Below are 23,309 nucleotides of genomic sequence, written 5' to 3' on the forward strand. Positions count from 1 at the left end.
GGTCTGTGTGGACCCCAAAGAATCTGTAACCAGAGGCGCCGCTTCTGTGGACGCAGAAAGCACGATAGAGTTTATACACCCAGCGTGCAGAGTGCTTCTGCGCATGCGCAAGCAGCAAAAACTGGAAGAATACACTTCCAAGTTTGCCGCTTTCGCAACCCGAAGATTACATATTCAGAGCGGTATGTAACTGAAGGGTCTACTGTAGTTTAAGTTGCCATTCTTCTTTAGCTGGGACTTTGCTTGCTTTCCAAATCCTCCATTATTTCCTTCAACTCATCCTGGTGGAAGAAGCTGCAGCAAACCCACCTCTTTCTTATTCAGGAACACAGACAATTCCTCTGCATTTGTGGGATCCAATTCCACAAGGCCTGTGGCTACAATCGCAAGGAACGATTATGTTAATGGTTCACTCACTCTAGTATAAATTCCCCCTCCTAATCATAGCAGTCCCTAAAGTTACCAAGCTGGAAAGAGGACTCCAATTGAAAAGGTCTGTGTTACTGTTTTGGACAGCAGGTGAGCAGTATAAGAGAGCTTCTTGCCTGTAGTTCACAAGAGAAGGTTTTTGTTTATCAGAATTGAGCTGGAAGGACGGTGAGGGCTTTTCTGTTACACTTAGAAGCCCAGGGGGAGCTGTGCCATCTGACACTGGGGTGTAGACATAGGGGTTAAATAAGTAATAATAAAAATAATTTTATTATTTGTACCCTGCCCATCTGACTGGGTTGCCCCAGCCACTTCAATGACAAAAGACTTCTCAGTTTGGGGATTCTGGTGAGCAGCAAAGAACTGATCTCTCTCCCAGGTGCTCATCACAGGCATTGTTTCTGCTGGTACCAGCCCATCCGCTTTCACCTCCCAAGCTATGTTGATCCTATCCTGTGCATCCAAGTTGCAGTTGCTGGAGACGCTGCTGAAGAGAAACCTCCCTCAGACAGTTGTGGTAATCTTGAGCTTTGTAATCTGGTTTAAGAGCTAGGAATGGGGGCAGGTTCCTGTCAACATCTCTTGATCTTTCCAAAACTCTACATTTTGAATCTGAGAACATCATTATATGTTACATTTTTAGGTGCATGCTTTAAGTTTCTAAGTTCAACAAGCAGGTGCTTGAAAATGTGTGTATTATGTTGATATGCTCAGCAGAGAGGTAGGATTCGTGAGAAATATGTGTAATATGTGACACAGCCTTGTGGGCTCCTAGATTTTGTTAATCAGCTGGTAAACAGGAAGTCCTCAGTCAAGGTAATACCATTCAAGGGCTGGTCACTAACAGTGAGGATTCATGCAGTAGATTAAAATCTGAATTAGGGGCCACACCACCAATTCTCTCCTCAAATGTTTGTCTCAGGCTGCTTCTTTCAGCTGCAACATCAAAGGAAATCGACAGATTCTCCTGTCCCTTGTGCTCACTCAGATCAGGACACCCCACTCAAGGCATGCGGCAGATACAAGCCTGACACACCACACCACTTTTTCTCTCCCAGACCCCACACATTTCTCCCAGGCTGCCTCCTTCAACTGCAGTACCAACTCTGATATCCAATGACTTTTGACAGGTCTATGGTGCAGTCATGAATATAAACCGTGGGAACCCAGTGGGCCATGAGGTGATTGTGGATTCTTGGCCAGATTGCAAAGCGGTCCTGACTCGTCCACGGACAGAGGTAGTGGCCTTTGGGGGTTTTGTGGGAGATGCTTTGTGGGATGTCAGCAGGAAATGCTACGTGTTCTGTGCTGGGACTTCCTCTAAGCCAGGCTCAAACCAAAGGGGATGTTGGCTTTTGTTTAGGAGGGCACCTTTGGCATTAGAGCAGGGGTCATTCCACATCAAATCAACGCAAAAAAACAAGGGTTTCATCACCCACTGTCCTGGATTTTGATGAAACTTGATGTACACCCTTCCCTTATGGTTGAAAGAAACCCCATTGAATTTTTCCCCTCTATCTCAAACAGTTTTAATTTTATAGGACTTCAAAGTTTTGTGAAATCTGCGCTGTCTGTCCCTCTTAAGACTCTCGGCACATGTACATTTTATTTTTTCTCCATAACCAATGATCAGATCAGTTTTTCTAGTGTTTAAGCGGTTTTGATCAAGTGTGTTTGATCTGTGCAAATCCATTGTGAAAATTCAATGGGATTACTTCCCGATAGCCAATTTTCATAATTTCATATTCAAATTTCCTGCTTGGCAGGAAATTCAAGTTTCCTGATTGGCAGGGGGTTGGACTTGATGGCCCTTGTGGTCTCTTCCAACTCTATGATTCTATGATTCTATGATTCTATGATTCTATGATTCTATGATTCTATGATTCTATGATTCTATGATTCTATGATTCTATGAAATATCCCCAAATTAAAACAAGTATGCACTTTACTTCTGGGGGGAAACTTATAATAACCAATATCATGTTAATTTTTACGATGAACACCTTTCTTTCATTATTTTTTTCTATTACAGCAATGGATTGTAGGAAAGTTGTACCCAGTGGCCATTTCCACCTCCCACGATGTCCAAAAAACGTAAAATCTGAATTTTCATTACAAGGAATAAAAAACCCATTAATTTCATTCTTTGTTGAGAAAGAGCATGTCATTGCAATAATTTTCAACATCACAAACTTTGAGTTCCATCATGGCCACTCCAGGTTTTCTTAACCTGGTTTTTCCAGCAAAAAAAATACATTTATATACGGTGTGTGTGTGTGTGTGTGTGTGTGTGTGTGTGTGTGTGTATTGGCATTTATAAAATCTTTTGAGTGCTGGTGTGTTTTTTCCTGAAATCATCATCCTCTTATTGAGCTCTGTGTAAGATTTCATAGAGATCTGATCATTGGTTATGGAGAGAAAAAATTAAGTGTATATGTCCCGGGGTCTCAAGAGGGACAGACAATGTAGATTTCATGAAACTTTGAAGTGCTATAAAATCAAAACCGTTTAAGATAGAGGGGAAAAATTTAAGGGGGTTTCTTTCAACCATAAGGGAAGGGTGTACACCAAGTTTCATCAAAGTCCAAGACAGTGGGTGACATGACTCCATTGACATGACGTGGAATGACCCACAGGTGAAAGTTCACTCATCATTTCATCTCAACATCAGGAAAAGCTTTATCTGATAAAGTGTCAGGAGGCAGTTAAAAGCGCAGGAATTTTACCAGAATAAAGTTGGCAACCTGAGAAGAACTGGTTAGAGAAGGAGATGGCAGGGAGCCTATCCTAATAAGTTCCATCTCTCTCTCTTTTAGGCCGATACAGACAATACAGATTTGTATAAAAACATATATGCAGCCTTTTACTGGGATCTTGATGTGTACCGGAGACTGTTGCTGGACACAGATGCTGTCAACTGGAAGCAAACCTTTCGTCTCTTTGGTAAAAGGCAGTTCTTTCTAAGGGAAAAGTTATGAGATGAGAGAGTCCCCCCCCTTTTTTAAATGACATTACTGTCATTAATGTAAACTGTGGTGGCTGGTTCTCATTGGAACTGGTAAGGGCAGAAGGCAGGGAGACCAACATAGGTGGATCCAGAACCCATAATAGGCAGCATTTGCCTTCTACAAGAGGAAAAACTGAGACTGAGGAGGAAGAATCTGATAGAAGTGCCCCCCCCCCCCAGATTGGATGAAAGTAAAAAGCAGGTGGGAGGAGCTGGCTGTGGGCAGATAGCACTTGATGAAACAGGCCCCATTCACCCTGAAAGACCAGCCTCCACTGAATATAAAGTGCCGGACCAGCACAGCCATCAGGCGGAGTGAGGCAGCGGATGCCCGAAGGTGGTACCCTCGCTTGCCCCAGTGCTGATTTCCAGTGAGATGTTGTCAAAACTGCACGAAATCTTGTGGAGTGAGATCTCACCCCCACCAGCATGCTCTCACCCAAATTCAGTACCAATACCTGTGCCTCTCCTCTGCCAGTGCACGGTGGTGGCGGTGGCAAAGTGACACTTCCGGTTTCACCTCAGATGGCAAAACCAGATTTGATGCCCCTGATAAAGTGTCTCACACACTGAAGTGCTGTTGAGAAATGAAGTCAAAAAGTGGAAGCCCATTGAGAAGGAGGGAGGGACTCAAAAGGAACGTGAAGAGGATAGAGAAAGTAGTGGTTAAAGATTTGGGAAGAGGGAGGCATTTTCACCTGCTACTTCAACATTTGCAAGGAAAGAGCACTGTGAATATTGAGAGGCCATGATGGTTTCCGGAGGAAATGTGAAGCAAGAGAGAGAAAAGCTGGAACTGTGAAATCAAGGAGTATGTGGAGTTTTAGGCAGGCGGTGAAGAATATCAGTGAGTGGAAATGAGAGGAAGGCAAAGGAAGAAAAGAGAAAGAGCTAAAGAGTGAAAATACTTTATGTGATCACTTCAAAGAGATCCTTTTGAAGCCTTATTTACCTAGGGATCCATTAGCCACGCCATCCCTTTGGACCTCGGAGGGAACAAAAGTACCAGGAAATCTTCTTTGGAGAAAAGAGTTTTATTGAAATTCTGGGCACAGAGTCAAGGTCTGTACTCAGAGACAGCCAACTGGATAATTCCTAAAAATATTCTGGCTGTAAAGCAAGTCACTTCAACAGTCTTTCTTATACCCGCCGTACTTCCCCAATCGACTAGCAAATATTGCTTGCTAAATCATTTCTGTCTTTCTGCTAAGCCAGCACTCCCTCCCACCTCCTTGTGCACGTGTCTTCTTTTGTTAGCTAAGCTTTTCCCTTCGTATCTCTTCCTATCTTGCATTACTTAAAAGCAGAAGTAAAGCAGGAAACATCTTGTTAGTGGTTTTCTTCTTGCATTACTAAGCAGAAGTAAAACAGGAAACTTCTTGCTAGTGGTTTTTCTAGTTAACAGCAGTTTCTGGCTGGGCAGGAAGCGACCTTCTGACCTGTAGCTAGCATCAGCAGTTTCAAGTAGCTGATTAGGCTTTTGCAAGCTACTGCAATTTTTGGGCTGTTTTGTCCCTCCTAGCAGAGTGCAGGAATTTATTTATTATGTGTAGATAATATTTGAGAGCAACAGAATAAAATATTGAGAGAAACCTATCTCCCTTTACTCCGTCCTCTTCTTTTGAACAATCTATTACTTAGATTCGTTCTGGGGTAGGGGTCTATATTCTCTCATTACAGTAATCACGCGAGGTCCCATCATGCGAGACATCATCTTTCCCATCATATGTTGCAGGCATTGCATTAAGCAGGGTATACAGAAGCAAAGAAGCAATAGAAGCATTATTGGACCTATTCTTCCCACAAATACGATACCGTTCATGCCAACAGAAATACGAGAGCATCCATATGACAAGGGCGGTACATATCACTCCTACCCACCAAACCCAATATCTCCATGGTTCCTCCCACCAATATTCAGGGGGTGTGCTCATTGTTGAAGAGCCCACTGATATTTGTGCCCGACTACCTGTTGAGCCTCAAGGATGAGAGCCCACCGGTGAGCTGATGCTCCCACTATGTGGGTCAATTTTTCTATTAACCCTGTTGGGTGGATTGAACTCTCGTGCTACCTCCCTAGTGACCAGAGCATATGGAAGCTGAAATCCTGGGGTGGCAATTCTTACTGGCACTTGTTTAGTAATTTCAATGCACACCTGGCTAAGGCTCCCACCCCTGCAATACTTGCATTAAGATAGGTTCCGTCCCATCTATGACCTGGGTTAAGAGTAGGACCTGTTCTATCAAATGAGGTTGGTACAGTGCTCTACCTTCCGGATAACAGTTGACTACCCTCCCACAACAGCAAGAGCGGTACAGAACTAGATAGATTTCGATCGTCTCTGCAGCTTCCCGTAAGAGCACTGTCCACGCGTGCTGGTCAGTGGTGTGGGAGATGAGCCACAACGGGGTAGTGGGGTGTCTCAATACGGTAATCTCATCAGACCCCAGTTTCCAATAGCCAAGGAGCACGCCATCTCTTACCACCGGCAAGACGAACCAGTCGTAGCAGAGGTCAGCAGGCCAATAAGGGCGGTAAGGTTCGGTAGGGTCAGGGCAATAAGACATAGAGCAAGTCAATAAAGAAAATAAGAGAGAAAAGAGAAAGTCTTTGTAACTGTCCTTGTGATGATTAGTCGCCCGTGGCCTAACGCTTTTTCCTGGTAGCGTCAGACACAAGGTGATGATCAACTTCAGAGGGTCAGCAGGATTTCTCTTGCAAGTCCAGACACCCTTCTTCAGATGCGTGTGATGTACCCAGGGGATCACCTCGACTACTTTCACTGCAGTTGGGGATGAGGGGGTCGCCAGACGCTGTCACTCAGAGGAACTGGTGAACCGGCTCAGCGAGACTGCCAGGGACTGCAGGTGTACGCTCGAGGGAATACCTGGAAAGGAAGCAAACACACACAACAAACACAGGGATTGCACTTGTTCTTGGGTGATGTGATCTCCCATCTGCCCCAAACTGGCGGGGATGCCTCGGACGAAAGGGGTTGGCCTGCCATATAGAAGTTCAAAGGGTGATAGTTCTCAGTCTCTTGGTTGGCGCACAGGGCACATTTTGGGATATAGCAGCAGTTAGTTGAGGTAGAATATTCTCCCAAGGTGTGCTTTAGCAGCTGGGCCTCCCAAATGGGTGGACTCGTGGTAATTCTTTACAATTGTGCTGGCCAGATGTTGGGGTACAAAAACACGGCTGTCTGGTCCTTCCTGGAGCGTTGTTCCTTCTTGGCTGGTCCACTGCTGTTCATCAAGGGTGTAACGTGGTTCCACATCATCTGGAGTGAGTTCTGGTACCAATATCAAAAGTCCTGGTGGTGCCTCTAAATTGGCTGGAGAACAAATGTCTACGTTGGGGGCGCTGCCTGTGGGCGCCCCTCCCATCCAATTCTTCACCGTGCGTAGAGATATCAGCCTCTGGAGTGATATCGGCAAGGCAGTCGTCACTGGAGGGGATCTTCAGGATGCTGAGACACAGTCCAATCTGAAGCAGCTTTCCTCCTTGAATGTGGTGGACCCAGGGGTGGTGCCAGCGACCTTCACAGCTGTGGGTGTGGAGAGCAGATGGGCCCTTCCAGCACGGTTGCAGTGGTGCCTGGGACCAGTCTTATCCACACCTCGTCACTTGGCTCAAACTGGTCACGCAAGGAGTTCGGGCCTGGGTTGAGAGAGAGAATCTCGAGAGAGACACTGTACATAATTGTTCAATTCCACATCTTGAGCAGGGATAGGTGAAAGCATGCACACATAAGGAACCGGTCTCCCAAACATCACTTCAAAAGGGTGACAAGCGAATACGTTTCAATGGGAGGCTACAAACTCTAAGCAAAGCCAAGGGCAACATGAACACCCAATTAGACCCTGTTTCTTGGGTCAATGGTTTTTCAAAGTCCTTTTCTTCCTTTCCTATTTTCCAGAACTTTGGGGCCTATATGCAGTACCCACCATCTTCCTTCTTCACTGGCAACAGTGGGGTGTTTCACTGTGATTGGCATTGTTTCAAGATTCCATGTTGAAGCAATCGCTTCAAATGCACCCACACTCTTTCAGCTGCCTGTCGTGGGATGGGGTATTGGTTTTCTTTATCCTCCGCCCATAGTCCAGGGTCAACATCATGAAGCAGGCTAACAGGGAGGATTCCCTCCTCTTCTTTTACCATCATCAAACATCAATGGTCTCACAGGGGCATTTCTAAAGAAAACTCTCCTGCTGGTCCAGTTGTCATCATTACTTCCCCATTGGTTGGAAGGAAATCTGGGCTTGCAATTTTGTTAACAAGTCTCGGCCCAATAAGGAATGGGACACTCTGGTATATACAAAAATTTGTCTAGGCAGCAGGTAACAGACTGCAAAAACGGGGCCTTTTGTGATTTACCTGTGGCTCTAATTATATTAACCACTTGGTTTGTGGGTTTTGTTACAGGCACAGGTAAGACTGAGTGGGCAGCTCCCTTGTTCACCTTCTCCTACCTGTAATAAGGTAGCTAGGTTAAGGGCTGTGGCAACCTGAAACTTCAGGCGTGAATGTAATAACAGCATCTGGCACTTCCTCTTGGAGTTACACAGCTGGTGTCCTGTCCAAACGTGAATTTATCTGCCTTTTTGAGTAGGGTGGCCACTGCCACAATCACTCTCATACGGGGGGGGGGGCAACCTCTGTTCTGCTGGGGTTAGCTTCTCTGACAAGTATGCGACAGGTTGCTGCCAATTTTTCAGTTTCTGGCATGAGACTCCCTTGGCTACCCCCCTGGTCTTCATCTGTGAACAGGGTAAAAGGCTTCTTGGGGTTTGGATGCTAAGCACTGGGGCTTGTCGTAATGTCACTTTGAGATCCTGAAAAGCCTGCTGCTGTTCCCTGCCCCATATAAAAGGATCCTTCTCTATTCCCCTAGTTGACTCATGCAGGGGCCAAACAATGCTTCTGTAGTTAGTAGTGAGTCCAGGGGATATTGTTCATCATCATAAGTGGGATTATAGGTTTTAAAAAATCCCTTCAAACAATTTTACAATCTTTGCTGGATTCTCCTCAAAAGAGGGGTTCTGATTTCTTCAATTACAAACATCTGCACTTGAAAAGGGTATATGCTGGACCGTGGTGCCTTCGTTTGTCCAGCTGGGACAGGGGCTGGTGGATCATAAACCCTCTGAAGGGGCATTTCTCCAGTTGCCTGATCCTTCCTGGTTTTCTCATACTGTCTGTGAGACATAACTCTCTTCGCCGCCTGTCCCCTGCCATCTCTTCCTCTTTTCAGGGGTGCAGATTTCTGCTGCCTCAACTAACAAAGGGCTTACATCCAATTTCTTTCTCAAATGGCTTTACAAACTCCTTTAGTCTCTTTTTCTGTCTTTCTGTCCACATTTTCTTTCCTTGATTCATATCATCTAGTGTTTTCCTAAACTCTTCGTTATCTTCCTCATCTTCCTCTTCTTCCGTCTCACTATCCTCCTTCGCAGGTCCTCCCCCCCCCTACACCAGCACCTCCCTGTGCTTCTTGATCTTGGCCGGGGGGGGGGGTTGGAGGGGCTGTTGGTGGAGTGTAAGGTGGTGGCTTAATCACTCCCCCTCCTCATCTTCTGGGTCTTCTAACACCAGAGGTTTCACTGTATAAATCCTGTTCTGTGTGTTGCTGTCACAGCAAGACTTTAGCCATGGTAGATTCTTTTTTTTACATTGGTCTTCCATGTAGAGATATAGGGGATCTGGTCTGGGTGGACATTTAATATATTTTGCCACAGGGGGTTGATTTGCCACAGGGGGTTGATTAATTGCAAATCAAAGCCACACAGTTCCCTGGGTTGGCAAGTCCACCTCACATAAAGTTTTGAGTCTCCGTTTTTCAATTTGAATCCCCAAATCATCACTCTTCGTGGCTGTTTTCCAGTTATTTAAAAAGCATTCCAGAGGAATACATTGGCTTGCTCCAAATCCTATTTTTTCAGATACTCTCCTCCTAACTGGGTTTCAAAATTCTTTCACACTCCACATGCTACAGTTTGTCAGAAAATGCACAATCCTACAATCGCTCGGCCAAGGGGACACTAAGCCTTAGCCCTCATTCAACAATTCATCCACTAGAGTATCTGACACACAGCATGCCAACAAAACACTCAATTCCCTCTGCCCCATTCCCTTTCCCAAACCTTTACCAATTCCTTTCCTGGTGGCATTCTTACTGCCAACTACCAGGTGAGGCTGATCAGACCTCTGGCCCCTCGGGCCCCTAGCCCTTTCCCTCGGGCCCCTAGCCCTTTCCTTCGGGCTTACCTTTTCCGCTGCGGACCTGTCCCCTCGGCGCCGTTCTGTCCTCTTATTCTCCCTCAACCAGATGTCTCTGCTCCAGGACGGTGTGGCAATCTCCCCCTACAAACTGGCAGGGTGTGCACCGGAAATGCGAACGCCGATCGGAGCTGTTCACCTTGGTTGAGCCTGGCCCTCCGGTCCGTATTTGGGAAGGGGGCTGATCCCGGACGAGCCCCCAGAGAGATGAAGCCTTATTTACCTAGGGATCCATTAGCCACGCCATCCCTTTGGACCTCGGAGGGAACAAAAGTACCAGGAAATCTTCTTTGGAGAAAAGAGTTTTATTGAAATTCTGGGCACAGAGTCAAGGTCTGTACTCAGAGACAGCCAACTGGATAATTCCTAAAAATATTCTGGCTGTAAAGCAAGTCACTTCAACAGTCTTTCTTATACCCGCCGTACTTCCCCAATCGACTAGCAAATATTGCTTGCTAAATCATTTCTGTCTTTCTGCTAAGCCAGCACTCCCTCCCACCTCCTTGTGCACGTGTCTTCTTTTGTTAGCTAAGCTTTTCCCTTCGTATCTCTTCCTATCTTGCATTACTTAAAAGCAGAAGTAAAGCAGGAAACATCTTGTTAGTGGTTTTCTTCTTGCATTACTAAGCAGAAGTAAAACAGGAAACTTCTTGCTAGTGGTTTTTCTAGTTAACAGCAGTTTCTGGCTGGGCAGGAAGCGACCTTCTGACCTGTAGCTAGCATCAGCAGTTTCAAGTAGCTGATTAGGCTTTTGCAAGCTACTGCAATTTTTGGGCTGTTTTGTCCCTCCTAGCAGAGTGCAGGAATTTATTTATTATGTGTAGATAATATTTGAGAGCAACAGAATAAAATATTGAGAGAAACCTATCTCCCTTTACTTTAACAAAAAGGAAGTCACTGGAGTGTAACCAAAAGGAAATGTAGGTAAACCAAAACATGGGAGGAAACCACACAGGCAGCTGAATTAAGAATAGAAGTCTGGGTGAACAGGACAACAGGCAAAATAGAAAGAAGAGAACTGTAATAGTCAAGCATAGAAAAAATAAGATAATAAACTTGGGATAGCTCAGTCGGTAGAGCACGAAACTCTTAATCTCAGGGTCATAAATTCAAAGCTCCACGCTGGGCAAACATCCCTGCATTGCAGGCAGTTGGACTAGATTACCTATGTGGTCCCTTCTAACTGTCTTTTTGCACCTTGGCTGTGAATTTTTAAATGGCAAATAAAAGGTAGCTAAGCAGTGTGGTAACTTTTGAATATATTTTTATTGATTTCTAGGGCTATACCCTGGATTAGACTGAAGCCAACCCAATCCACAATTATCATGTGCTCATTATGGCTATTCCAATCCCTTTTCATCATATCTATCCCACAGACAGACTGTGGGATGGGGAAATGGTCAGTATTCAGGACTGCAGTTCAGGACTGCAGAGGCAGAGAGGGTGTAACTACACCTTAGGCCCAAACTAGGCATGAGTGACATTCACACAAATCAGCAATGACATCACATGGCAACACGAGAACGGGCTTTCTTTGTAGTGGCTCCCTGTCTATGGAATTCTCTCCCCAGGGAAGTTCGCCTGGCACCATCACTTTAGGCACAAGGCAAAAACGTTCCTTTTTAACCAGGGCTTTAGTTGATCTTATTGACATCCAACACCCTTTTAGAATGTGTCTTTTTTTTGGGGGGGGGGTTACTGGGTTACTGCTTTTGGTTTGATTTTATATGTTGTGGTCTTGTTGTGAACTGCCCTGAGACCTCCGGGTACAGGGTGGTGTATAAGTTGAATAATAATAATAATAATAATAATAATAATAATAATAATAATACTATGAAGGGCTTTTAAAATGTCAATATCAGGTGTCAAATTGGAAGATGGGTACTGCCATCAGGGGACTGCCATCGGAAAGGGGGAGGGAGGCAGGGGGATACAGGGAGCCTCCGGCGCTTCTAAGAAGCAGCTCCTCGTCTGGCAGTGGAGAAAGCCACACCTCCAGGGAAGCAGGGGGAAGGGAAGGCTCAAAGATGCTACGGGGAGCCCAAGCGCCTCACCTAGCCCGGCCGGCCAGGAGGCAAACACGCCGTTTCCATCGCCCTGCTTGCGCAGAGGGGTGAAACGTAAGGAGGAGAGGTGGAAATTTGGGGTGTCTAAGTTCCTATGCTGGTGGAGAAACTGGAAGGGGGCGCTCCCGGAATCTGCAAGTGACTAAGACGGACATGAACTTTGGAGTTGTGCACTGTAAATAGTTTGCACCAATAAAACCTGAAAAAGAAAGGTCGGAGTCTTGCCTGGCTACTCATGAGCTTCCACCTGCACATCTGACAGGTAGGGGGCTTTAACATTTTGCCCCCTACTGTGGTCCTGATGCACTGAACAACTTCTTGCCCTATCCTCAAATCAAACACACAATATCTTTCTCTTCATTGTTGAATATTTTACTATTCTACAGGGAACCAGAATGGGATCTATGACGTCTCTAAAGATGCTGCTGCCACCAAGAAAATTCATCTGACTGCAACTCCCCACTTCACCTACCTGAACCCTAACCCAGACAAAATGCCTCAGCGCCAGTAAGTGTCCACCTTGCTCCCCCCTTTCTTCCTTTCTGCTTGAGGCACTGGTTAACCTGTGGTGCTTCCAGTTGGAGAATCTCCATAGCCAAAATACTATGGTCAAACCTTGTTTTCACTCTTTCCAAGTCTGCCTTCTCCTGGCTGGCACAGCAAAGCACCAAAGGTGGCACTACAAGTTTCCTAAAGATGTTTTGTCTATTAATGGCTATGTTGACACCGTAAAGCAGCCCATATGTGCAAAAGCAAACTGGTTTCCTGCTTGCAACTTACTCAGGTTGCTAGCCAGTGTTACCATGTGTTGGACTAGATGAACCTTTGATCTGAGCCAAAAAGGTGGTTCCTGGGTTCTCCCAACATCTCTGTCTATATTGTTCTTGCCCCCTATTTTCTTCCAGGCTAGATCCCAGCTTCACAATTTCCACCTTGAAAAGCTCCCATGTTGACATCCTAAATGAAACATGGCCCTATGGGGGCAATGAACAAAGCCGACGGTTTCTGGACAACATGGTGAAGTGCTTCCCCAATATCTGCATCCTGGACAGCAATGGTCATCCTATCAGCTGGGGCATCACAGATCCTCTTGGTGCACAAATACATGGCTACACCCTTCCATCCCACCGCCGAAGGGGCTACTCAACTATAGTGACGAGGGCACTGTCCATGAAAAGGCACGTGGCAGGGCACCCTGTATATGGCCATACTGCCACAAATAATGTCCAAACGCAGAATTTGCTGAAATATATGGGCTCCCAGATATTATCTGAATTGTGTCATCTCTGCATACATTCTTCAACTTAGTAAAGGGAGGAGGAGAGAGTCCCAAAGTATCTCCTCTCTTTGACTTCAGTAGCTTTCTGAATGAAAGAGAACCAAACCCATCACTACACCAATCCTGGAGTTTCCTGTTCCTCTATTATACGTATAGGTTTAAAAAAATATATCATGCAAGGTACCTTAAGCCATATATCTAGAATGGTCAACCAGCCAAGCAATGGTCTAATGATATAATAGTGAAGCACTAGCATTTCCAATGCTATTTTGGGGGGGGGTTGGTTGGTTTGTGTGTTTGTGTTTTGTTTGTTCTTGCTTTTATTATGTATTTTGTGTTTTTATATTGTATTTTTATGTTGTGAGCCGCCCTGAGATCTATGGATGAAGGGCAGGGTATACAAATTTAATAAAGAATGCATAAATAAATACCATTAGGCCAACCAAAATATGACAATACATTGCGCATGTTTTTGAGTTCTCCCAAAAGTCACGGGTTGACATTGGTGGCCAATCTTTTTTGGGGCCATGGGCATATTTGCAAACCTGATAAAATGTCATTTACAACTACTCACATTTGCACTGCAGCCACACACTCACTCTAAACCCTACCCACCCGCAGTCCCACCAGCAATTACACTTGAAAAAGGCATTTTCCGTTTTTTAAAACATAATACCAGGGGTTGAAACAGATTGAAAGGGAGCTTTTACCTCACTGGGGATGTTGGGCATCCTGACTTTTGCATGTTGTCAGAGCTCATCCCATTACCACATTGCAGTGAAATGAGAAAGGGACCCTGGTGAATGAGTACCTAGCTGTCCTGCTCTGAACTTGAAACAAAGTAGATCTGTGCAGGGTTAAGAAGACTTGGCCAAGTGTAAGCAGGGGCGTACCTAGGGAATGGTTAGTTTGGCCCCTGCTCCCAGGGGGGCGTCACGCCCCTCGACTCTGGCTTGGAGGGGTGGAGTGCTCAGCAGGGTGGCTTCAGAGTTGATGATACAGCTCCTTGCCAAGGGCGCATGGAAGGCTGGACATAAGTCATAGTATATGCCGAATCTCTCATGTTCTCTGGCCTTGTGACCATCTGAGTCAAGCAAAAGCATTTTGCAGCCAAACTTCCTTCTCTGTTGAGACACTGGGAAAAAAGGCCAAGGCACCAGCCAGTTAATGGCTTATTGCTTCAGGATTTTTTTTTTAAAAAATACTTAAGTGGATAAATTGTCTGAGCAAGGATGGCATTCCATATCATGCCAGTGGCCCAGCAATAGGCTGCTACCTTCTTCTCAAAGGCAGACGCAGTGGCGTAGCGTGGGGGGTGCAGGGGGGGCCGGCCGCACCGGGCGCAACATCTGGGGGTTAGGGTTAGGGGGCACAAATCCACGGGTTAGGGGGCGCAAATTACTTGCCTTGCCCCGGGTGCTGACAACCCACGCTACGCCACTGGGCAGACGTGTCCCTTCAGGTAAGCACTGCAGCTGTCACTGTGGACCTCAGAAGGGGACAATCTAATCCCCCTGAATAAGTGGGACTCAAATCTTCTTGCCTACCAATTCAGCTCTGCCTCAGTGCTAGAAAAATGAGGAAATGGCTTGACTAGCTGCAAAGGGGAGTTGGGGACTGTCTGAATGAGGGGCAGCCAGTGTAGATCTGCTCAGCCAGAATAGGAATCAACTCCATATATCCCTGATCTACAGACATAATTAGTGAAGTAATTTGAGTACTAGAGATTTCATGAGAAATGGCAAGTCATTCTGGTTGTGGATTGTCCGGTAGCACTGAGTGTAAGGGTCTGATGCATTTCTTTCTGCTTTTCGTCCCCTTCAAGTGCTTCCTCCCCCCCCCCCTCCACGTTATCTTTCCTGGAACCTGACGTAGCCCCCAGCCCCTCTTTGGCCAGCCATGCAGATCCTGACCTGCCCCTCCAAGTTGAAGCTGCTTGAGACTGTGCTGCAACGGCACTTGCCCCAGGCTCTTCCGGTAATTCTCGCTCCTCTACTGCCATCCCCTTCCTCCATCAATTTAACAAATGGCATTTCCTACCATTTTCTCATGGAGCAACATGGATTTGTGCTCTAGCTAACTCCCCTCCTTTCCTTGGCAGGCCAATGGAGCTGTGATGCACATCAACCGTAGAAATCCAGCTCAGCACGAAGTGGTGGTGGACTCTTGGCCGGAGTTTAAAGTTGTCCTTACCCGCCCACGTAAGGAGGTGAGAATTCTCCCATAACCCGTCACCTGAACCTGTGAGAAAAGCCCAAGAGATGGTAGCTTCTGAGGCTGGAAAGCCATTGGAGACGCACTCCATGGTGGTGCTGGGCCTGTTCCTGCCTCCTGTGCCTTTCTCTTGCTCCTGCTCTCCGTCGTTAATAAGACCCAACCAACCCCTGATGCCTGTGTCCTGTCAATAGCCAAATGACTGTGCCACATTCTGCAGGTGGTGAAAGACAAGCAGGATTGCTACTCCAACTTTCATACTGCTTTCTACTGGGATGTAGACGCCTGGCGAACACTGTTGGAAAATGCAGAAGCCATTGACTTTGGAAAGGCCTTTCAGCTTCAAGGTAAAGCTCCTCACCCTCTACTTATTCCATTCCTGGAATAGCAAAGCTAGTATCCTGGTAAGGTGATGAGACATTGAGAGGTACCAAGGAAGTGGCTCTGTGTGAAATGGAAAATGGGTGGGTAGTTAGAAAATGGGTGGGCAAAAGCTGAGTTGAGAGCTGTGACCATGGGGGAAGCAAGTCCCTCTTGGGGTGTTAATACTGCTCAGGTTGTGTATATGTGTAAATAAACCGCATGCCACAGAGACACCACAGTCTCTGCTGTCCCTCATTCCAAAGGAAACACCAACCCTGGGTAAGCGTCTGGAACGCCTGGAATCTCGCACCGCTCAAAGATTGGAGTGGCACACAACACTATAATCATACGATAGCAAGAGAGGGGCAGACACAGAGCATTAGAAAATATAATTCATCACCCCCAGGTTGATATCTCATTTTCATTGTGTGCAGGGCTCCAAGATGGTTTATATGAAGCTGTCAGAGATATTGCAGAATCCAGACATGTCAATCTTAAGCCATACTTCTACCAGACAATCCTGCATCCTGACCCATCTGCCTACTGTCAGAGCCGGTTAGTGAGTGCACTCTCACCCCGGGGTATCTAAATGATGGGAGTTTGTTGACTGGAGAGGGGGAGAAATTAAATTTAGTTCCCATTTAAAGGCAAACTTATTTAACTTGCACTTTCCTTAAATACAACCATCCTTTGAAATTTAGTTGAGATAGGGGGCCCCTACCCATTTACCATCTCACACCAATCCTCTTAATCCTTTGTTCTCTTAATGGCCAGGTGATCACGTCAGCACAGGAAGCTAGCCTGACTTATATTTTAACACTTCCTGGGTCCAGGGGAAAGGAGGGCCTCAGCTCTCCTCTGCAACTCTTAACAATATCATTGCATATTATTTGTGGACTGAAAATAACATCAGCAAATATCCAGTATTCATTGGGCTGTATTCTGTTCGGGAAAAGGGCTGACTAGGCGAACACAAGCAATTTCTGCTTCTATTTTCATCAGAATTCTCAGACGTTCCTCCTCATAATCAGTAAGCAGTGAATTGTAACCCAACACAAAGTTCCACATCTGATTGCTATGTCCTGGCTTAGTCCCGCCCACAAAACAGGAGGAGAAAGTCACAGAGTCACTTCCTGAGTTTCTCTTGCAATTTCCTGTTCCTTTGTTCTGGTTGATAGTGACAAAATACTAAGGGATGCTTTCAGTCTGCTCAACCACCATCACTGCCTCTCTTTGTATTTCAGGTACAGAAGTGGCCACTTCCACTTGGGCAGCCTAAACTCCTCTCATTCAGCTCTGCTCAATGAAAACTGGAGTGTTGGGCGCAATGATTGGAGCCTGCGCTATCTGGACAGCCTGATCCACAACTTCCCTAGTGCTTGCCTCCTGGACAAAGAAGGCCAGCTGGTTTCCTGGTGCCTTAGTGATCCAATGGGAAGTTTGACGCATGGCTACACTCTCCCTCAGTACCGAGGTCAAGGCTGTGTGGCAGCTGTGACAAGGGCAACAGCTCTGAAGTTGCACGCATGTGGGTTCCCCCTGTATACTACGGTTTTGGCAGACAACCAGCCTAGCAAACAGACATTGAAGCGTCAAGGATTCCACATCTTGCCCTTGACGAATTATGTGCTTTTCTTTACACCAAGCCTCCAGCCCACAAGATAGCACACTGCAACCTTTCGCTCCCAGAACTGCACATCACTTCAGGGTTAGTTAGCATCATGGCCAGATTTAGTGGCCTGCTCTCGACATATTTAAAATTAAATTGAAATACATAGCAAAGCAGCTATTGCGGCTACTTTTCATACCCAATAAGAATTAAGGTTAAAGTTGGTCCCGATGGATATTCAGTTAGTCTAAAACACATTTTCCCTTCTGTCTCTTTTAAGTTAATCTTAAGTGTTTTTTTAAGTCTCTTTGAGTCAACCCGACTCATATTCTGTACAACAGAACGTCAGTCAGAGCCCAACACTTTGGACTTATCTTGTTTAGATGCCATCGCCATCTAAGCATACCTACAGAGGCACCTTTAGGCAGGGCTCGTCATATTTAACTCTCCCATAGGGTGCCCTATTTCACCAAACACATACAATGTGTTTGAGACAGACATATATCAGTGACACAGAGGCTTGTTGAGTTGCCTGTCACCCCCTGCCCAATACTGCAGATATTATTATTTACTAAAGCACCACATCCATTTAATCATTCATTCACTTGCCTCACGTAAAGAGGGTAAACACCTTGTAAAGCACTGTAACATTACTAGGGGGATGTGATGGAGGTCTCCTTCTGACACAATAGGCAACAGTTTGTTTCTAGAGTCAGAATATTAAAATTGTATCTGGGAAGGGACCGTGGGGGTCATCAAGTCCAACCCCCTGCATTACAGGGATCTCAACTAGATCATACATGACAGATTGCCATCCAACCTCTGCTTAAAAGCCTCCAAGGAAGAAAATCAAGATCAATGCTCAGTACATAGGTCATCAGGGGGATTCCTAAATATATACAGTCAATATGTCACCATTTAATTAAAAACCAAATCATTACAAAGACAAACAAAACCAAAAAAAAAGATGAAACCACAACAATCTGTGTAGCGCTACTAGGCTTCTCACATTGTTCCCTTTTATCACTTTTTTGATTTACTTCTCCATAAGCTGTTGATCAAGGTTTCTAGCCTTATACTACTTTACTCAGGAACTCTATCTAACTATCTATATGCCTACCTACCATGGGGGTTGTATCCAATGTTATTCAAAGACCAATTGAAACGAGTGGATCTGACTAGCTTGTTGTTTAGTCATTTAGTCGTGTCCGATTCTTCACAACCCCATGGACCAGAGCACGCCAGGCACTCCTGTCTTCCACTGCCTCCCGCAGTTTGGTCAGACTCATGTTTGTGGCTTTGAGATACTGTCCAACCATCTCGTCCTCTGTCGTCCCCTTCTCCTTGTGCCCTCAATCTTTCCCAACATCAGGGACTTTTCCAGGGAGTCTTCTCTTCTCATGAGGTGGCCAAAGTATTGGAGCCTTGGCTTCATGATCTGTCCTTCCAGTGACCACTCAGGGCTGATTTCCTTAAGAATGGATGCGTTTGATCTTCTTGCAGTCCATGGGACTCTCAAGAGTCTCCTCCAGCACCATAATTCAAAAGCATCAATTCTTCGGCGATCAGCCTTCTTTATGGTCCAGCTCTCACTTCCATACATCACTACTGGGAAAACCATGGCTTTAACTATACGGACCTTTGTTGGCAAGGTGATGTCTCTGCTTTTTAAGATGCTGTCTAGGTTTGCCATCGCCTTTCTCCCAAGGAGCAGGCGTATTTTCATTTCATGACTGCTTTCACCATCTGCAGTGATCTCTGACTAGCTTAGGTCCATTCATTTCTACTGGTCTACTGTGAGTAGAAATAAGTTGTCTACAACACAAAATATCTAAGGTAATTCTTTCTGGGCCTATATTGGTGTTGTTTTACAAGACTATCTGATTTATTTTACAGCATTTCTTTTATGAAAAAAGAGATTTCCAAGCACTTCAGTTTGTTTGTCATTTCCAGATTGTTTGAGCTAGTTCCAAGCTTGTTTAAATCTAGCATGAGTATACATTCCCTGGCTAAGATGGCCATGTTAATCTGAGGCCAATTTGAATAAAGGTTTTCACCTGCTACTGTAGCCTGTGAGTTCCATACACACCTCATGAAACATTAGCTAATCTATATGCCTCTGACAATTTCTGCCTTTTTATCCTCAGTATTTTCAAAGTTGTTTTATATTATGGGTTTTGTTTTTGTTATTCAGCTGTCCATGTGCAAGTACTCATGGCATGCTGTAGCATCATGCTGCCTAAGCAGGGGGAAAACTTAGTTTTCAACTTATTTGCCCCACCTCCACCTTAAACTTTGAGTGGTGCTGGAAGTAGCCTTCTGGGCAGGAAATTATTATCCAGAACTTTCATTCCAGATCCTCTGTTTGGTGGCATCTGGCAAGCAGTGAAGAAGGTAAAGCTCTTGGAATATTTCCTTTAACTTCATTCTTAATTGAGAGAACCCCAGCAGAGATTTAAAATCACAAAACACATAGCAGAGTAAAGCATGGAAATATAGGTACGGTAGTTAGACCTTTAAAACTGAAGTTCCTTCCAAAGTTTCCCTCTTCCCCTAGCATAGAAAAAGACCACATTTGATAAGTTAAGAATGGTTTACTTACAAACCCTTCAAAGATCAGATTTGTGTGCTTCAGAAAGTTGCACGGGCAATAAAACTTGGCTTAGTTGCAAAGTGGTGAAAGTTCCAAAATTACTGATATAGGAACATAAGAGTGGCTTGTGAGAGCCATGCAGTCTGAACTGGAGCAACCAGTTCAAACCTCTTCACTCACTGAGCTTCTCAATTAGACTGGGAGAGAACAAAGGCTTGATTACACAGTTCCTCCCAAGGTGAGAGGAAGTGGACATAGCTAAGTTTGGTAGGATAGTTTATGGTATTAACCCCTTCGTGCATTAATTAGACATAAGTGTTGTTGGTTATATGAGCCTGGTTATCCCACAACATTATCTCTTATGATCAAGCACTAACTCTAGTAAATCAAAAAATGTCCTCAGTTTAGTTTATGGTTTTTTCAACTAAGACACATAATCAAACTATTATTAATAAAACATAGAACACCATGCCTTGAAACTCCATTTGTTACAAGTCAACCAGAAATAAACAATACAAAATATATCTAATTCTGTCTGCACTGAAAAGAGAACAATTACAACCAACATATAAAAGGAAATGGGTAAGGGAGCTGATAAAATATAATCTTACAATGCAGCAAACTGAGTAGGAATAGTTGTTCAAATCTATACCATCAGCACCAATTAGGGCTAATTTGAAGGGAAATTTATTCAATACAACCTATCAATGGTACCTTCTCCTACATAAACTGTGTAAAATACACCACCTAAATATGTTTTGTTGGAGGCACACGAGAAGTAAAGCTGTGTTCTTGATGCCATCTAGGGATCAACTTTAAATAATAACTACTTTCCTTTGCCTTGGGGGATTCAATAAACTGGTCCAACTTCAGGTCAAGAAACACCCATCATTTGGCTTTGGCTCTTTCCCCATCTGGTCTTGGACCTCTCTGTAGTACATCCACAACAATAGTAAACAAAGCAGACATTTAGCTGCTGAAATAGCTAAAGGACACAGATAGCTCACAATTTTCACATGTTGTTTATATAACAGGCTGCATCTCCAGCTCTAGTTGGGGCCAAGGGGGGTGATGCACTCCCTAGGTGCAGGCAGAGAGGACCACTTCAGTTGTATTAACTCAGTCCTGAGCTAGCTCACTTGACGGTGGTACATGTTTCTCCTGTGAGGTGGGTTATTCTAAGTAGGGATTTCAAATCCTGTTTGCTCAAAAAAAGAAAAAAAAATATTGGTGTAGTTATTAATAAATAACTACAACAAATTAATGCTCTGCTTGCTTTCCCCCTATTTAAATCTTGCTATCCAGTCATGAGCATCTGAGCAGAATTGCCTATATCTGAAATCGCTTTTGACTCCCTCCATCCACAATACTAGGTTGAGCTTGCACTGAATGCAGTTTTGCTATCCTAAAATCACCAGACGAAGACCTACAGTGAGATAACTAGTTTACAACTCATGAAACTTGATTTATTTGCATGGTTTGGGGCTGGCTGTGGAGGAGAGCAGTTCTCTCATGTCTTTACCAGCTATGTTGCAGAGGGATATTAAACAGAGCAAAGTTTTACTGGTATGGAACTACAGTTATAGGGAAAGCTTCCCCTATTGATATTTTGTCCGTCAGACCTCTTATTTCTGTGTGTGATCCCTGATATGTTTCAGACCTACCTGCAAAAAGGGGTACAAATCTGCATATGATATACACTATATGCAAATTATGTTCACATATGTGTCTTCTTTTGCATGTGCAGCAGAGGGCTGAATCCCTACACAGTATACTGGCCCCAGAAAATCCTGTTGGCATCCCTGTTCAGTAGTAAATCATCCCCTTGGACTATGCAGTTAATCAATTTACTTTATCACCAATAGCCATTGCAAAACCAAACAAGTTTTAAAGGCGCATACAGTTCAAAAATAAACAGAATGGAATGCCACATAAAGCCTGGCTTTGAGAACTATTTATCCTGGTTGGTTGGTTTTGCAAAGCAAATTGGCACAAAGCAACTGCCATGTTAACTGGGGCTAGACCACCTTGGTGCTCTAAACAAGCATTTATTCTTCCATCCAACTTGCAGAAGCTGTTTCTAGGAGAAGCCCTGGGCAGACTGCAGACAAACTGGGGCCGGAACTGCAAGTGGGGACCAGCTGGTAGGCCTTGGCATCTGTCCAGAGTTCTTGCCTCCCACTACAGAACAGCATCCACCATATGAATGAAGGAATTCTCCAAACGGCAATGATGTCAAAGCAGCAGGGACTCCTCTTCAGTTGCTCTTCTCAGAGGCAATATTCACGCCACAGACTGAAAGGGAGGCATTTGAACCATGCCTACCCTCTAGGGAGTCCTAACTTGGCATCCTGCATGCCCTCTCCACCCACTGTGCCAAACAGCTGGAATGGGCTAGGCTCCCTCCAGCGCCACTATGGCGGCACTGGAGCAGACACAATTTTACGGTCAACTTAAGCAAATGATCCATCTGGAGGCGAGTCTGTCCCACGGCTCTCAGCTTTCAAGGCCAGCACGTTCTCGGCCAGAAGGAAGGAAGAAGAAAATGAACACAGAGAAAGGAAACAGGGGGATAGGATAAATGGGAATAACTGTTACTGAATTTATCTGCAGTTCTTCTACACGGACCTTTTCTCTCTCTCTCTCATTGCTGTAGAAGGACCTAACTGAGCATGGGAATGATGGCTCAAAGCAGTGCCTGGAAGTAAGACCACTGGGATTCCCCCAAGAATCCCAGAACTTGCTAAAGGAAGAGCAGTATAAGGAAATATAAGAATTTGTTATATAATAAATGAAATTATATAATATTTAATGAAATATATATTTATTGATAAGACTCCAGTGCTCAGTTATTCTTCAGTCATGGTTGCAGTAAATGCACTGGGTTTTAATTTGTACAAGAGTGCGGGCAGTCATCCAAAGAAAAGAGAACTGGCTGTATTCATTTGCTAAGTAGAGTTGGACATGTTACTGTCTCTTAATTTAATGTACCTCACAGGGTTGTTGTGGGAAAAAGAGAGAGAGGCTGGGTGGGCTTCCAGGTCACCTCAGAGGAAGTGTGAATTCATGTGGGGTTGGGGCATTGATAGTGGCACCCAGCAGCTAAAGCCCAGCAGCTTCTCCTCAGGCTCTTATTTGAAACATCCTATTAATTCTCCCTGAGTATCAAGCTACAGATGCAGTCATGGGCAAGTGGTGAAGAGCTACTCGCTTCTGGATAACCCTATGTGACAAATACTATTTCTATTTATCCAGAACACTGAGTACCCAAGGATTCCAAATCTCTCTCTCTGCAGGCAGTCTGGGGGCAGGAGATTGTATTCTTCCTCAACTCAGTTCAAACTGCCAGCTTTATTCAATTTGCTCCAGCAACTTTGACTTCATCTAGTTCACCACAATAACCTTGACTGAAATAACTTTTGATATAGCTTGTGGGGAGATTAATGGTGTGTCTGGTTCAACCAATTCA

At 44.8% G+C, this 23,309-nt stretch overlaps 1 protein-coding gene across 1 annotated transcript; it reads left to right on the top strand.

The window, feature by feature from the left end:
- The first annotated feature begins 393 nt into the window (after positions 1-393).
- LOC310689428 (uncharacterized protein) lies at positions 394-18,071 on the top strand. Its single transcript, XM_083467129.1, has 10 exons — positions 394-946; positions 1,560-1,667; positions 3,246-3,372; positions 12,169-12,289; positions 12,688-13,089; positions 15,144-15,270; positions 15,496-15,622; positions 16,073-16,219; positions 16,641-16,668; positions 16,817-18,071. Exons 1-10 carry the CDS (start codon positions 869-871, stop codon positions 17,301-17,303), a joined length of 1,752 nt encoding a protein of 583 aa, XP_083323255.1. The 5' UTR covers positions 394-868; the 3' UTR covers positions 17,304-18,071.
- Positions 18,072-23,309: the final 5,238 nt, after the last annotated feature.

The sequence above is a fragment of the Podarcis liolepis genome (genome assembly GCF_965112155.1).
Source record: "Podarcis liolepis genome assembly, chromosome: 1".
NCBI classification, from domain to species: Eukaryota; Metazoa; Chordata; class Lepidosauria; order Squamata; family Lacertidae; genus Podarcis; species Podarcis liolepis.

Excerpts from the sequence above, each read along its gene's own strand:
- LOC310689428 (XM_083467129.1), top strand. The coding sequence starts at position 869 with ATGTTGATCCTATCCTGTGCATCCAAGTTGCAGTTGCTGGAGACGCTG. Across the intron at positions 15,623-16,072 it reads AAAGGCCTTTCAGCTTCAAG|GGCTCCAAGATGGTTTATAT; the intron begins GTAAAGCTCCTC and ends CATTGTGTGCAG. Across the intron at positions 16,220-16,640 it reads GAGTGCACTCTCACCCCGGG|AATTCTCAGACGTTCCTCCT; the intron begins GTATCTAAATGA and ends TATTTTCATCAG.